Source organism: Chiloscyllium plagiosum, chromosome 16 (genome assembly GCF_004010195.1).
Source record: "Chiloscyllium plagiosum isolate BGI_BamShark_2017 chromosome 16, ASM401019v2, whole genome shotgun sequence".
Taxonomy (NCBI): Eukaryota; Metazoa; Chordata; class Chondrichthyes; order Orectolobiformes; family Hemiscylliidae; genus Chiloscyllium; species Chiloscyllium plagiosum.
Window position 1 is genome coordinate 50,518,497 of NC_057725.1, and position 17,801 is coordinate 50,536,297.

The 17,801-nt window shown below is 42.5% G+C and overlaps 1 protein-coding gene across 1 annotated transcript in view; it reads left to right on the forward strand.

Moving 5' to 3' along the window:
* LOC122558097 (sodium/hydrogen exchanger 10-like) overlaps positions 1-17,801 on the forward strand; it is a 373,845-nt gene that overhangs the window by 64,736 nt on the left and 291,308 nt on the right. The window contains exons 8-9 of the mRNA XM_043706417.1: positions 7,332-7,475; positions 13,635-13,806. Of these exons, the coding sequence (XP_043562352.1) occupies positions 7,332-7,475; positions 13,635-13,806 (316 nt within the window). The remainder of the gene's footprint in view (positions 1-7,331; positions 7,476-13,634; positions 13,807-17,801) is intronic.

Genomic DNA, 17,801 nt, shown 5'->3' on the forward strand with positions numbered 1-17,801 from the left:
CCGGGGAAACTGAAGTCTTGGAGGAGTTGGAGGGCGTGGGTGGTGTCTCGAACGTATGTGGGGAGTTCCTGGACCAGTGGGATAGGACAGTGTCGAGGTAGGTAGATTTGAGTTCAGTGGGGCAGGAGCATGCTGAGACAATGGGTCGGCCAGGGTGGTCAGGCTTGTGGATCTTGGGAAGGAGGTAGAACCGGGCAGTGCGGGGTTCCCGGACTATGAGGTTGGAAGCTGTGGGTGGGAGATCTCCTGAGGTGATGAGGTTGTGTATGGTCTGGGAGATGATGGTTTGGTGATGGGTGGTGGGGTCATGGTTAAGGGGGCGGTAGGAAGAGGTGTCCTCGAGTTGGCGTGCCAGGACATCACTGCAGAAGTTCCTCGGAATTGTTTAATCAACCTTTGCAAATATGAAGTTAAAAATCACACAACACCAGGTTATAGTCCAACAGGTTTAATTGGAAGCACACTAGCTTTTGGAGCGACGCTCCTTCACCAGGTGATTGTGATTGTGAAGGAGCGTCGCTCCGAAAGCTAGTGTGCTTCCAGTTAAACCTGTTGGACTATAACCTGGTGTTGTGTGATTTTTAACTTTGTACACCCCAGTCCAACACCAGCATCTCCAAATCTTTGCAAATATGTTTTGGGTACCTCTGAAGAAGATGACACTTGAAGCCGGGTCTCCTGACTCTGAGGTTGGGATACTACTGCTCCATGGGAGCTCAAGTTCCTTAGGGTTGTGTCCTAAGCCCAATCAGTTTCAGATGCTTCATCTGTTTCCATATGCAATGAGACCTGGATAACAATCAGGCTTAAATGATAAGTAACGTTCGTGCCACAGAAATACCAGAAATGACCTCTCCAACAAGAGAGAATCTAACCATTTGCACCTAATATACAATGATATTATTATCCCTGAATCCCTAACTGCTAAGATACTGACAATTATCATTGACCAGAAACTGAACTGGGCCAGCCATGTAAATATTGTTACGCATTGTGGGCATCGCTGGCTAGGCCAGCATTTATTTACCATCACTCGTTACTCTGAAGAAAGTGGTGATGTGCTGCCTTATTGAACTACTGCAATCCTAAGACGAAGGGGCACCCATAGTGTTATTGGCAAAAGAATTCCAAGGTTTCAATCCACTCAAAATAAATAGCAGTGATCTACAGGACAAATGTCATGAAATACCCTCCACTTGCCTAGATGAGTGCAACTCTAACAACACTCAAGAGACTTGATACTGTCCAGGACAAAGCAGTCTACTTGATTAGCAGCCCATCCACTGTCTTCAACATTCACTCCCTCCACTATTGCCACATTGTCAAGTTGCATTGCAGTGACTCACTCCTTTTTAAAGCATCTTCAAAGTCCACAACCTTTTGCATCTAAAAGGATAAGTACATCAGAGGCATGGAAGAAATATCACTTGTAAGTGTCTGTTTAATCAAAGCACTATACTGATTTGAAACGGTATTGCTATTTCTTAACTGTGTTGCTACGACAAAATCTTGAAACTTCCTTCCTAGCAGAACTCTGGATGCACTCATTCACTGTGGACTGCAGCAACTCAAAAGGGTAAATCAATAAAAAGAGTTCCGCCCCTTTTTTCTTGAGCTCTGTTGATGCGGTGGCATTGCTGAAGTGGACTATGGCTCACAGCGTGTGGGCTGTTTGGTGGGAAGCTGTTGCATTTTGTTTGTGTTGAATAGCAGAAAGTGATGGCAGCTCTGGTCCGTTGAGTTTTGTGGATGCTGTGTTGTGTTGGTTGTTGGCAGGCACCAAATTGGCTGTAGCTTGTGCCCTGTTGACCCAGGAGGGAATGGATGATGCATACACAATTGGGAGAGGTGACTGTTGTGCAAGATTATATTCTGAGAGGTGATATTTTGGGGTCCGTGTCATCATCTTTTGGGATGAGAGGGGTGCTGTGAGTTGGCAGGGGTTAGCTGTAGCTCTGATGCCTGGTGGGTTGAATCTCCATTGTGCCACAAGGCAAGGCTGCAAGTCAGGAATGGGCTCCATTCTGAGATAAGGAAAGGTTGAACCAAAATTATGCGAATCAGATCAGGTATTACAATAAACAGCATTAAAACTAATCTTGCAGCTTTCAATAAGATTTCAGACCTCAATAACTTTTCCAACAAAACAACATAATATAAAATGCTGTCTCCTTGCATATTAAATAATATGTACAAATTCTTTAAAACCTTTAATACTTAATATTCCATGAGGATTGGTACTTTTTGTTTGTGCTGTTTAGTTAGCATAAATGAAATGGTGAGTTTAATATTGACTTGTGTAGGTTTTTTTCTCTCAAAACGGTTGAGGTCCTTTAAAAGGAGATTCAGAACATGTAAAGGTTATCGAAACAAAATTGAAATCTACAATCCCGAGTTTTGCATTTGGTAATGTGGGTCAATATTTTTCATGAAGTTATTGGTCCAGCCTAAGTGATTGATTACAAAAAGCTCCACAACAGTGATGCCAACTTTAACATTGTATGACTAACCATGTCAGATGTTGAACACAGGAGTATAACATTCAGTCTGCTACACCATTCATTGAGATCAGGCATATTGGCTATTTTGATGGCACTTTGCTGCATTATCCCTCCGATTCCTCAGTGTTATTGCCCAGAGAGGCATTGATTACTGTCTTAAATATTGCCCAATATTTAAGCTTCCACAATCTTCTGGGGAGAAATTTTTAAAGTCACTGCACTCTAAATGAAGAAATTCTTCATCCCCTCTACTGGCCTTTGCTTTAGGTTCACCATCAAATCGAATCCCTACAGTGTGGAAACAGGCCATTTGGCCCAACTAGTCCACACCAACTCTCTGAAGAGTATCCCACCCAGACCCGCATCCCTACTCTATTACTTTACATTTCCCCTGACTAACGCCCCTAACCTACGCATTCCTGAACACTACGGGCAACTTAGCATGGCCAATTCACTTAACCTGCATATCTTTAGACTGTGGCAGGAAACCGGAGCACCCGGAAGAAACCCACACAGATACAGGGAGAATTTGTAAATCCCACACAGACAGTCGCCCTAGGTTGGAATTGAACCTGGGTCCCTGGCACTGTAAGGCCGCAGTGCTAACCACTGAGCCACCTTGCCACCCACAAGATAGTGTACACCAGCCAGGAGAAACATCATACCTGCATTCATCCTGTCATGCCTATTGGAATTTTGTAAGCTTCAATGGGATCACCCCTTATTCTTTGAAACTGTAGAGAATATGGACCTGATCTCGTCAATATCTTTGATTTTGAAAATTCCATGTCCCAGGGATTATTCTGGTGAACCTTTGTTGCTCTTCCTTTATGGTGTGTGTATTGTTCCTTAGGTAGGTAGATGAAACTTCTGCATGATATTCTAGGTGCAGTCTCACTAAGATTCTAAAACTTCTTCAAGACATATTTACTCTTGTACTGAAATGTCATACTTACCACTTGCTTTCCTCTTTGAGTTTTGCATCTGTATGTTAACTTTTAGTGATTCATGATAAAGGGAGCCTTTGAAAACCAAAGCTTCCTAGCCTCTCACCATGTAAGAAATACTGTGGGCTGAATTTTACAAGGAATTTTGGAGAGTTTAATGGAGGATGTCTGTCCATGAGCACCAAGTAGGTTTTGTCACACTGTCCTCCACAATTTGTCTCATTGCTTATGCATCATACTTCTAATGCAGTCTGTGTGCGCTATTTTCATCTTAAAGCTTAACCATGCATAAGGTCAAGCCTTGCCACCCATGAGCTGTCCTTCACAGTACATGGTGGGAGGTGAATGAAAACAAAAGCTCTGAGGGCACATAATTCCTTAGGCAGCTGAGGAAATTTGGCATGACTTCGAATACCCTTGCCAACATTTATAGGTGTGCCGTCGAGAGCATTCTATCTGGATGTATCACTAGCTGGTTTGGCAACTGTACCATTCAAGATTGGAGATGGTTAGAGAGAGTGGTGAACAAAGGCCAACCTCCCATCTATAGAATCCATCGACTAGGCCTGCTTTTAAGGAAAGGTCGCCAGCATTCTCAAAGATCCATCCCACCCTGGCAATGTTTTTCTACAACCTCCAGCACTGGGGAGAAGGTACAGAAGCCTGAACACATGTACTAGCCGTTTTTGTAACAGTTTCTACGCTACTATTGTTAGAATACTGAATGGACTGAGAAACTCTTAATATTCACCTGTACCTGTGTTTTTGTTTTTACCACTGTTTACCTATTATTTACTTATCTATGCTACTTTAATTATTGTGATCTGCCTGCATTGCTCACAAGACAAACTCATTGTGCCTCGGTACACATGACAATAAATTCAATTCAATTCAATAAGTGGCATATTAATACTTCATTGCAAATAAAAGTTCACATTTGTAAATGCTTTGAAATTTTATATCATCGCCTGTCTGATTGATCATTGTAACAGCAGCTATAACAGTTAAGCTGCACAGGTTACTCATCCTTTGCACTGTTTCATCTTGAAATCCGTTTAATGGAGTGCTGTTCTTTTCCTAATGCCCAGCAAAGCATAAATCTCATTATACAATGTGTAGCATCACATGTTGTAAAACTTTCAAATAGTTGAAAAAATTCATTTTTATTCAACAATAGTAAAAGCAAAGAAAAAATATCAAAAGCTGCATTTACTTCTGGGAAATGTACAGGGACTGCTTGCTTTTCAATCAACAATCAGGCGATTAATTTACAATGGGTGATCACTGCACCATGCTCACATCTGTTGGAATTAAGACCTGTCTGGTTTGTTACATCTGATGCTACATTGTTGTATCATGTACCTCCTGCTCAGTGTCCATATCGTCCTTCCTGGAAGACCGCTGCTCCCCCAGCTCTTCAGCATCCATTGCATGCCCTCATTGCCATTCTTTGTGCAGAGTACATGCTACGATTATGTGGAACACCTTGTCTGATATGTACTGCAAAGGTCATCCAGACTGATACAGACATCTGAATCTCATCTACAGCAGGCTTATCATCTACTTCATGATGGCCCTGGTCAGAGAATGGACGGCATTTTATCTACACTTGTACTTAGTCAGAGGTTGCATAATGGAGTCGTCAGGCACGCTTACAGAGGTTAACCTTTCTGTCTCCAAAACCATCCTTATAGACCTTAAACCCTTGAAACAAAGCTGGCACATGTGAGTTCTTGAGGATATAGGCATTATGGTGCAGACTTCTAAAATTGTGGTACTACTGATCACCGGTGACTTACACATTGATGGCATGGCATTGTTTTCTGTTATGAATTCATGGCACACTCAATGCAATCTGTGTACAGTCTATAGTACCCTGCACCTGGGATAAGCCAGCTATGTTGGTAACATATACTACATGTAGAACACAGAACATTACAGCGCATTGCAGGCCCTTTGGCCCTTGATATACCTGGACTACAATACTGACCTCTCTCCAGAGAAAGGAGATGAAGCAGTGAAATCTGGCACAAATTACATTCGTAACAGCCTTGATATGTTTGCAGGTGGAGGGTTGTGAGAACCTACGCATGTCCATATTAGATCATTAGAAATAGTGAGTTCCGTAAAAGTCCAGCACTTCTGTCACTTTGATGCGAATCCACCCCTGTGATCACAGATCTTGTGAGACTTGTGGGTCCTCAAGTGTTTACAATTTACGTAAATGACTTAGACGAGGGGATGGAAGGTGTTGTTGTCAATTTTGCTGACAATGCATAGGCAGGAAAGTAAGTTGTGAACAAATAACTTACTGTCACATATATCCAGGAAGATACAGTGAAAAAGGTTTTGTGAAAAGGAAGCAAGGAAATCATTAAAAAAAAGTCGATTGAGTGGACAAAAATGTGGCAAATGGAGTATAATGTGGGAAAATGTGAACTTGTCCATTTTGGTGGGAAAAATGAAAAAGAAGTATATTATGTAAATAGTAAGAGGTTTCAGAGCTCGAATGCAGAGGGATCTGGGTGTCTTTGTGTATGAATCGCAAAAGGTCAGTATGCAGGTATAGCAAATAAACAGGAAAGTTAATGTTATCAATTATCACAAGGGGAATTACTTACAAAATAAGCAGGTTATGCTTCAGTTGTGCAGAGCACAGGGGAGACTGCACCTGTGCACAGAATTGGTCACTACTTTTAAGATAGGATGTAAATGCATTGGACACCATGTAGGGAAGGTTTACTAGATTAATACCTGGAATGGTGGGTTGACTTAGGAAAGATGGGACAGGATGGGTTTGCATGTGCTGGAATTTAAAAGAGTAAGAGGTGACTCGATTGAAAACAAAATCTTGAGGATCAAAAACAGAAATTGGTGGAAAGGCTCAGCGGGTCTGGCAGCATCTGTGAAGAGAAATCAGAGTTAATGTTTCGGATCAAGCGTCCCTTCCGCAGAACTGAGAAGGTGGTTGGTAAAGTTGATGTGGAGGGAATGTTCCCTCAAGTGCAAGAATTAGGGATCGCAATTTAAAAACCATGACTCTTCAATTTGAAACAGTGATGAGTGATTTTTTTCACTGAGGGTCATGAGTCTTTGGAATTCTTTTCCTGAAAATGTCCATATCGAAAATGGATCCCTTAAGCAAGGAGATGAAAGGTTATTACGGCTGAAGGAATAGGCTTAAGGCGCTGAATGGCCTGCACCTGTTCCTGATTTGAACTGGTCACCATTTCTATACAAAGCCCTTTGACAGATTGAAGCTGGATTCTTCCATGCTATTCATGCCCATCATAATTTTCTCGTGTGCTACCCCATTTTATTCCTCTGGTAGAGCTGTTTCTGACCTTGTCTTTTGTGCACCTTATATATACAAATGCTGTCTTTTTCTCTTGGTTTGCAGAAGCTTACTTGTGTCTGGTGACTCACAAAGGCGGGTCCTATGTCGACATTACCGTTAACAGTATGCGCAGTGCTAGCATTTGAGCTGGTGACTGCATGTATCAGCTCAAGTGATATTGCTTTTCCACCCAATACACATCCTTCATAAGCCTGCAGTGGCTGTCCAGTTGGCAGCACTTTTGTACTTGAAAACCTCCAATCCAAAGGAGAGGGTTGGGATGAGGCAAAGTAGGAGGTCATTATCACACCATCAGTTTATACTTCATGCTTGGTAACAGAATGAGGGCAAAGTGAGGTTTGAAAAAATGCACAAGGCAGGGATATGCCATGATCCTGATGGTTGGAACAATCAACTGTAGAAGAAATGTTACCAAAAGAATAGTAACTTATACTCAGTACTTATTAATCATTAATTTAGTTATGGTTTGCTTCAACAATGTGGTTCTAATGTCAATTATTTGAATTTCAAATATCTGACTTGTAGCTTCTGGGAAATGCTAACATATCTGGGTAATACTCTTATCTTCATGATCGTTGGAGTGGTGATATCACAGAGGTCATTGGAATATATGTCTATCAGTGATGGATTTTTCATCATTGTGCTTTACTTTGGACTAAATACGATACGGTAAGTTTTTCTTTTAATATGACTAATTTTCATTATTAAATAGCTAATAAATATTACTTTATGTGAGTTAAAGTTATATAAATCAGTGAATGCTTGAATGTCTTCAGTAACTCATCTTATGAGCAAACTTGGTATGTTTCTCCAGTTTTTTCCATGTTTTTTCATGATATAATTTCTATGTTTCCTTACTTCATATAGTAAAATTGATACATCACTTTTAATTTGGAGTATATTTGTTTCAGCATTTAATTTCTTCGAAACTTATCAGTCTCTTTTCTCTCAGGCATCCTTCACACATTATTGGAAAAAACAGGAATGATCTAGAACAGGGCATTGCAAAACTTGGAGACTGCTCTTAGAATGGTTTTTATAGATCTCCATCTGAGATTCATTCTAACCTGATTAAAATCTAGCAGGATGTGATCATAGTGTGGGACAAAATTTTGTTTGAAGGAGAGGTTTTTTCTAGTGAGAGTTTGACAAAATAAATCAATTGAAACACCAAAGAAACAGGACAAAGGGCACTTACTGCATAAAAACATTAATACTATAATTTAAAGTGCTTCTGGAGATGTTTTGTGTTGGATTACTACTAGGCGGAACACTGCATGAGCATGTGTAACACTAGACTTCCTTTAACTACCTATTCACCTGCTATTTCGCAAATCAACTGTGGTGATTATTGATTGCAGTAAAAACACCAGGTCCATTGGATACCATTTTGCAACACTGTAAGCAGCAGTGGCAAATAAAATGGTATTAATTTCAGCAGACAGAGTGCATTTGTAGATGGATCACTGGAAATATTTTTAATGGCAGTGCCCCAGTTCCCAAGTATTTTAAATATTTTGAGGTGCTATTACTGGTATAACGTTAGCAATGTTATCAAATGGCAAAGCATGCTTGAGGGGCCTGAATGCTTGTTCAAGACCCCTCACCGATCCAAACTTCATAAGTCATGGGACCTGATCTTGCACTCACCCCACGGTTTTTCTGTTGTCGTCTCCATGTTTGATGAAGGATCTCTATGCATGTCCAACCACTTTGATTGAGCCCATGAAAGGGCCAGCATAGTCGACGTATAACCGAGTCTACGATTTACCTGTCCGTTCCCATGAATGTGGGGGAATGGCTGGTGGTAATTTTTGTCCTTGTTGGCACTCTGGGTACTGCCTAGCCAATGCGACTATTTCTGCATCCAGTCCTGGCTACCAGACATAACTTCTCACTGATATCTTTGTTTTGGACCCCCCGGATGACTCTGGTGGAGTTCAGCTAGGTGACCTTTGCTTGGGACAATCACTCTTGCTTCCCATAATAAAATGCTGTCCTCTACGGTGATCTGGTCTCGCTGGGCTCAAAAGTTTCAGTTCTGGTTGTGGTAGCTGTTTTGTTTTCCCCCACCACCACCAGCTTGTTTTAGTTTTGCCAGGATCGATCTTTTTGTATTCAGAGTGTGACATTGTCAGCAGTTTAAAATCAGAAAGTTTAAAACCAAAACAGACTTTTCCCAGTGGCAGCACCACCAGTAATGGATCTGCCACTGGGAGGCAGCTTAAGGCATTTACATTTGCTAGCCGGACAGTGTTCCAATTTGGAATTGTGCACACTTAGAACGAGAGCCCACCACCAAATTTGACCTGAAACTATGGGTGGCACAGCCTTGTTCTCTTTGAGTAGCCCTATTGGGGGCTTGTGGTCTGTTACTATGATCAAATATCCATAAATGTATTGGTGGAACTTTATTACACCAAATTTGACCGCCAAACCTACCTTTTTTATCTGGATGTATTTACGCTCTGCATTAGCCAAAGTCCAGGAAACATGCACATCTTCTCCATTGATCCATCTATGGGCATTCCTCCCCACTGGTCCATTTGTGAGTCAACACTACCCCAATACTGTATGGAGAGGCATCGCTTGGGATCATAGTGTGACAGCATCTTGGACAATGATACCTACTTCTTCACTTCCCCAAAGACTATGTCATGGCAACATGACCATTTCCAAGGCTGACCCTATTTCAATAGCAGATGTAACGGTGCTGAGATGCAGGCCAGGTTACGTAAGAGCTTGCATAAAAATTCACAAGTCCAAGGAAAGACCTAAACTCCAATACACATGTGGGAGCTGGGGTACCTTTGATTGCCTTCACTTTATCTTCCAATGTTTTGACGACTTTGTAGACCAATTATGGTCGTTTGGGGTGCCCGGAGCACACGTTTCTTTCCCTTCTAAGGCATTTGCCCACCTTGGAGAAACATCTAAGAACCATGTCCAAGGTCTGGAAGTGCTCTTTAGTATTCTTCCTTGTTATTAGCATATCATCCAGATAAATGGTGACCTGGGTTAGACCTTGTCAAATGTTCACTATTGTCCACTGAAAACTGGCACAGGCTGATAACCAAATGGGAATTTCATTTGTTGGTACAAATCCTTCTGGGTATCAATTGCAACATACTTCTGAGAATCCTTCGTCTAACCGTAATTGCAGTTATGCATTGGCTCAGGCCCTTCCGTGAAGGAAAGTTCTCCGCCGCTGCCATGCCCCCCCAAACTTTGCATATAAGTCCACTGTGCAGGGCACTAGGTATTTATCCATCTGCTTGACAAAGGCTTCACAAATGGTATAACTGGTGCTGCAAATTCTGCAAATTACACTAGTTTGATGATTCCTTCACTTTCCAGCCTTCTGAATTCTATCTCTGCTTTTGCATGTGAGGCAATTGGCACTAGGTGGACCTTGCAGAAGCATGGAATTGTTTCCTGGTCAACGTGAAAGGTGGCCTTGGCTATTTTGATAGTTCCCTAGACATTCCTGAAAAACTTCAGGGCATTTAATTAGGACTTCACTCAGGTAGTCATTTTCTAATTTAGAAATGTTAAGCCAATCAAGGTGAATTTCAACCAATTTTGCTCCATTAGGCTTGGGCTCAAGCCTTTTACTACAACCAGTTTTAAATGAACCAGCTGCTTCTCATAGGAAACCAGAACCAGTGTTGTACCCTTAATCTGAAATGGCTTTCTGGTATAGGTTCTCAGTTTAGCCAAGGCCTTACACAAACTTAAGGGTTGGAGTCCAGAGCAAGTTCTCTTCAAGGTTGGTTCTGCAGTCACTGATGCAGCCGCACCTGTATTGACCTTCATTAAAAGTGGGTGTCCATTTAACCAGATGTTTATTTCACTTGGATGTTGCTAAGCAATCTAACTATTCCAAATCAGCTGTAGATGAACTTTCCAGGATGTGCACTCTTCTGGATATTGGCCTTTTGAGTTCTCTTACTCAGTTCAAGTCTAGTTGGACTCTTCTGCTGTCTTGAGCCCACATACAGTAGCAGCTACAATTTCTTGCCTCCTGGACCTTTGAGGAAAGGTAACTGTTTGGCTGAGGAGTGGCTTTTTTTTTTGAGTTTTGCTGTGGACTGATGTAGGGTGCCTCTATAAAAATAAAAGCTGCTGGAAAAGCTCAGCAGGTCTGGCAGCATCTGTGAGGAGAAATCCGTGTTAATGTTTTGGGTCCGGTGATCCTTCTTCAGAATGGGTCCCTCTATTCAGGATATGTCCTGACTGAGGCTGTGCAATTGCCTTCACTCAAGTGCTGTTCACCAAGCTCAGTTGGCCTGGCGAGTGTGTCCACTTCATTGGCATACCCTGTAACTCATAAGCTTCCCTTGTTGCGTTTTCTAACAAAGCCCGTTGCAGTGTCTGTTTGAAGTCCAGTTGGGCTTTGTTCAGTTGGCGCTTTTGAATGTTGCATCATTAATCCCACTCCCATTGCCACTGAAATAACTGCACGGAGGCTGGTATCCTGTCACCAAGTCAGCCTTAATTTACATGCCTAAACATACTTGACATTGATCCACCTTCCTCAGAGCCAGCTCTCAGTGAACAGTACCTCTGTTTACATCTGTCAGCCTTGACTCCCTGATTAGACCAGGTTAACAGCCCAATCAGGGAAATCGTATTCTGAGATTCACCTGGCTAACCTCATTCCAATCACTATATCATGTGACCCCTTTCATTCCTCCATTTTATATTAAATTTAAAACACAGACATAAATGAGGAACAAGAGGTGCAACAAGTTTTGCTGCATACCTCTTCAGTACTGATGCTGGGATGTTGACATGTCCCATTGCATTTGCAGTTTCCAGTACTTCCACCATTTCTTGATACCTAAGTGATGTCAGGTTGAAGACTGGTATCTGTGATGCAAGGAACCTCTGGATGAGGGCAAAGTGGATCATAAACCAGGCACTTCTGGCTGAAGATTATTGTGAATGTTTCAGCCTTATCTTTTGCACTGATGTGTTGGGCTCTCTCATCATTGAAGATGTGAATGTTTGTGGAGCTTCCTCCTGTAGTGAGTGGTTCGATTGTCAACCACCATTCATGTGGGCATGCTTACTTCTGTCTATCACTTTATGCTTATGCTATTTGGTACGCCAATTACCCTGATTTGTAACTTCATCAAGTTGACACATCATTGTTAGATATGCCTGGTGCTGCTCCTAAAATGTCCTTCTGCGCTCCTCATTGAACTAGGATTGAATCCCTTGCTCGATGGTAGTGGTTGAGTGAGGGATATGCTGATCCATGAAGTTGCAGAATCTGTTGCTGTATGATTCTGTAGTTGTTGATGGCTACAGTGCCTCATGGATGCCCAGCCTTGAGATACTGTATCTGTTCGAAGTTTGTCTCAATTAACACTGTGATGATATCATACGACACAATGTGATGTGTTCTCAGTGTCAAGGTGGGACTTAGGTCTCCACAAGATCTGTGTGTGGCTACTCTTACTGATACTATTGTGGACAAATGCACCAGTGGCATGCCGATTAGTGAGGTTGAAGTCAAGTATACTCTTCCCTCTTCTTTGTTCCCTCACCACCTGCCACAGCCTTAACTGGGAGCTTTGTCTTTTCAGACTTCACCAGCTTGATCAGTCATGTGGCCACCCATGGTACATTCTGTGACCTTGCCACCCTCCATGCTTCCTCCAAGTATCGTTCAACAGGGGGAGCACAGAGTCATCGGATGAGGAAGGACAGTACATTATAATAGGCAGGTAGTTTCTTTGCCCATGATACTGCTACCTATTGCCATGGCACTTCATGGTGTCCAGGTCCATTGTTGAGGACTTTCAGGACAACTCCCTCCTGTCTGTATACCATTGTACCGCCACCTCTGCTGTGCCTGTTCTGCCAGTGGGACAGGATACATCTAGGGATGATGATGATGATGATGTCTGGGATGTTGACCGTGAGTTCTGATTCTGTGAGTTTGAGTTATATCAGGCTGTTACTTGAAAAAAATCAGTGAAACAGCTCTTCCAGGTTTGGCATTCACTCCCAGGTGTTAGCAGTGTTGAGCGGGCAGTTTTTGCCTTTGCCATTTCTGGTGCTTCGCTCAGTGCAGGTGGTCCATTAGGTTTTGTGTCTGTTAAAACTTTCTAGAAGTTGTTAGAGCTGAGTCTGAAGTCACACGTATACCAAATTAGATAAGGATGGCACATTTCCTTCCTTGACAGACATTAGTGAACCAGCTAGATTTTAGAGGAGCAAGAGAGTCGACGTTTCGGGCAAAAACCCTTCATCAGGAATGTTCCTGATGAAAGGCTTTTGCTCTAAACATCAACTCTCCTGCTCCTCGCATGCTGCCTGACCTGCTGTGCTTTTCCAGCGCCACACACACTAATCTCCAGCATCTACAACTCTCACTTTCGCCTAACTGGATTTTCTGACAATCAACCAATCAATTCATGGTCATCATTAGACTTTTAACTCCAGACATTGAATTCAAATTCCTCCATTCGCCATGGTGGGATTTGAACCTGGGTCTCTGGAACATTACCTGAGCTTTTGGATCAATAAACTGGCTATTGACATAACTAGGCCATCACCTCCATTCAATCTCCTGAACCTGATGTACTTAGCTGAAATCCATGGAAAAGGGTCAAATGCTGGTTATGCAACCCACCCCAATATCACTCAACAATGGTTTAAATGAAAAATCAAAATTAGGGCAGAAAATAAAAACCTGTGTTGCACCCAGTTTCTCCCAATGGACTGGTTATGTTAAATAGATTGTGTATATTTGTTACTAACTCCTGTCTCCAAAGAGTGATGAGCGTTGAACCACTTTATTTTGTTTCTCTGTAGACTAGTGCTTATTGTTGGCTTATCGCCACTACTGTCACGCTTGGGCTATGGTTTCAATTGGCGTTGGGCAGCTGTTTGCATCTGGAGTGGCACAAAAGGAGCTTTCACTTTGAGTTTGGCTCTGATGGCTTATCAATTGGAAGGACTTGATGAAGTGAATGTCAGAAACAAGGTAAGGCTTGCAGAAATCAAAAGTATATGATTTCTGACAGATTAAATATAATTCATATGACAAAAGGCTTTTCTTAAGTTCAGTATCTGTTTTAATAGAATTGAGCTGCAGTTTAAGAGTACAGCAAGCTTTGTTTTAAGTGGCACTCTTGCTAAAGTGGCAAAAATATATACCTCAAATAACGGACGTTTACAGTATTATTGCGATCTCAGTGGTCTGAGTAATCAGTTGAGAGTGAAAGGATTCTCTGCCAGTAAGTTTTATTTCAAGCAAATTTGCTTCATTATTTAAATGATTTATGTTGTGAGTAAACTATAAGTAATGCGTAAATCTGCTGCGTTACATTTCTATTACTTAGTGTGTGTTTTTACATTGATTATGTGGACCTCTGATTGACTGGGATATTTGATCAATCGGCACACTCCTCATTCCGTAGGTGTTGGTTAATGAAATGTTTGCGGTACAACTGAACATGTATTGGTTCAGTGACAGAATGTGGAGCATTTATATACCCTAGGTAGGTCTTGTGGTGCAGTGGATAGCACACCTGTATCTGAATAATTCCATCACTATGTTTCACATGAGCAGTTGGCAGCTTAATGTTCTTGGATATACAGTCTTCAGGCAAGACAGGGAAGGAGGTAAAGAGGGGGAGTTGTCACAATATTGAATAGGGAATCAATTACAGCAGTAAGGAGGGATGGTATCTGAGAAGACTTATCAAATTAAGCCTTATAGGTAGAACGTTAAGATCTTGATCAAATGGGGCAATTGGCTAAAAATGGCAGATGGAGCTCAATCTGGATAAATGTGAGGTATTGCGTTTGGTACAATAAACAAGGGTAGGGCTTCTACAGTTAATGCTAGGGCCTTGAGTAGTGCTGCAGAGCAGAGGGACCTTGGGATACAGGTACATAATTCTTTGAAGTTCGTGTCACATACAGGGCGGTTAAAAAGGCATTTGACACGATGGCTTCGTTGCTCAGTCCTTTGAGTATAGTAATTGGGAAGTAATGTTGAGTTTTTCAGGACATTGAACAATATCCCACCACCAGGGATATATTTCCCTCCTCTCCCCTATCAGCTTTCCGAAAAGACCACTCCCTCCGTGACTCCCTCGTCAGGTCCACACCCCCCACCACCCAACCTCCACTCTCGGCACCTTCCCCTGCAATCGCAAGAAATGCAAAACTTGTGCCCACACCTCCCCCCTTACTTCCCTCCAAGGCCCCAAGGGATCCTTCCATATCCGCCACAACTTCACCTGCACTTCCACACACATCATTTACCGCATCCGCTGCACCCGATGTGGCCTCCTCTATATTGGGGAGACAGGCCGCCTACTTGTGGAACGTTTCAAGAACATCTCTGGGACACCCGGACCAACCAACCCAACCACCCCGTGGTTCAACACTTCAACTCCCCCTCCCACTCCACCAAGGACATGTAGGTCCTTGGACTCCTCCATCGCCAGACCATAGCAATACGACGGCTGGAGGAAGAGCGCCTCAGCTTCCGCCTAGGAACCCTTCAACCCTCCCCCAAGTCCCTCCCCCCTTCCTTTTATCTTAGCCTGCTGGACACACTTTCCTTATTCCTGAAGAAGGGCTCATGCCCGAAACGTCAATTCTCCTATTCCTTGGATGCTGCCTGACCTGCTTTTCCAGCAACACATTTTCAGCATTGAACAATATATCACAGGAAGAGGCCCTTTGGCCTTCCAAGTCTGCGTTGCCACATTTTACCCTTTCGTACTAAAGCTCTCTTCACTTACAGGATATGTATTCCTCTATTCCGTTCCTATTCATATATTTTTTCAGGTAGTTATTGAATGCTGCTACTGTGTCTGCTTCCACTACCACCTTTGGTAGCGCATTCCAGACACTCAACACCCTTTGTGTGAAACACTTGCCTCGCACATCTTTTTTAAGCTCCCTACTCCCCTACCGCCGAAAATTGAACCTGTGTACCCTAGTAATTGATCTCTCCACCCTGGCCTCATACTTTCCATTCTATCCATGCCATTCACAATCTTCTAAACTTCTTTCAAGTCACCCCTCAACCTCCTGCGTTCCAGTGAAAGCAAACGCAGTCTGTCCAACCTTTCTTCATAACTAAAATGCTCCACACCAGGCAACATCCTGGAAAACCTTTTCTGTACCCTCTCCAAAGCATCCACATCCTTCTGGTAGTGCGGTGACCAGAACTGTACGCAATATTCCAAGTGTACCCTAACTAAAGTTCTATAAAGCTGCAGCATAACTCGCCTATCCTTATAGTAAATGCTCCTTCCAATGAAGGCAAGCATGTCATAAGCCTTTTTTACTATCTTATCTATCAGTGGTGCCACCTTCAGTGATCTGTAGACCTGCATATCCAGATACCTCTGCATATCAATACTCCTAAGGGTTCTGCCATTCACTGTATAATTTCCACCTAAACATGACCTTCCAGAATGCATCACCTCACATTTGGATTAAACTCCATCTGCCATGTTTGTGCCCATACCTCCAATTGATGTATATCCTGCCATATCCTCTGACAATTCTCCTCACTATTCGTAACACTACCAATCATCTGCAAACTTACTAATTAGACGAGTTACGATTTCCTCCAAGTCATATATGTAGGTTGCAAACAGCAGAGGTCCCAGCACTGATCCCCATGGAACACCATTAATATCAATCTCCATTCTGAAAAGTATCCTTTCACTACTACCCTCTGTCTCCTATGACAAAGCCAGTTCTGAATCCATCTTGCCAGCTCATCCCTGATACGACGTGACTTCACCTTTTGGACCAGTCTGCCATAAGGGACCTTGTCAAAAGCTTTACTGACATAAATGTAGACAGCATCAACTGCTTTTCCCGCAACAATCATCTTTTAGACCTCGTGAAAAATCTCAATCAAGTTAGTGAGGCATGATCTTCCCCACACAAAACCGTGCTGTCTATTGCTAATAAGGCCATTTGTTTCTAAATGTGTATTGATCTTGTCCCTGAGAATCTTTTCCAATAATTGCCCTATCACTGGTGTGAGGCTCACAGGCCTGTAATTTCCTGAATTATCCTCGTTACCCTTAATTGATGGGACAGCATTGGCTATTCTCCAGTTCTCTGGTACCTCATTTGTGACCAAAGGGGATACAAAGATGTCTGTCAATGTTCCAGCAATTTGTTCTCTTGCATCACTCAATATTCATAGAAATCATAGAATCCACAGTATGGAAACAGGCCTTTTGGCCCAACAAGTCTCCACCGATCCTCTGAAGAGCAACGTACCCAGTCCCATTCCCCTACCCTATTATTCGACATTTACCCCTGACTAATGCACCTAACTTACACATCCCTGAATACTGTGGGCAATTTAGCATGGCCAATTCACCTAACCTGCACATCTTTAGATTCTGGGAGGAAACCGGACCACCTGGAGGAAACCCACACAGACACGGGGAGAATGTGAAAACTCCACTCAGACAGTCTCCCGAGGCTTTAGTTGAGCCCAGGTCCTTGGCACTGTGAGGCAGCAGTGCTAACCACTGAGCCATCATGCCATTCTGGGATAGATTCCCATCAGGACCTTAATACTTTTTATGATGCACAACAACTCTTGGTTTTTAACTTTCCTTAAATATTTGGCACTCCCTTCCTTGAGATTATCCTCCACCATTCTCTTTGGTGAATACTGACACAAAGATAGTTTAGGACCTTAACGTACCTCTTCTTGCTCCACACATAGATTCCCACCTTTGTCCTTGAGTGGGCCAATTCTTTCCCTCTCTACCCTTTTTGTATATTGGTATAAAAAGCCTTGGGGATCTCCTCAATCCTGTTGCTAATGACTTTTCATGATGCTTTTTTATCCCTTCTAATTCCTTGTTTAAGTTCTTTCCTACTTTCCTTATATTCTTAAAAGACTTTGTCAGTTTCCATCTTCCTAGGCCTTGCGTAAGCTTCCTTTTTATGTTTTTACCAAGGTCATACCTTCCTTGGTCA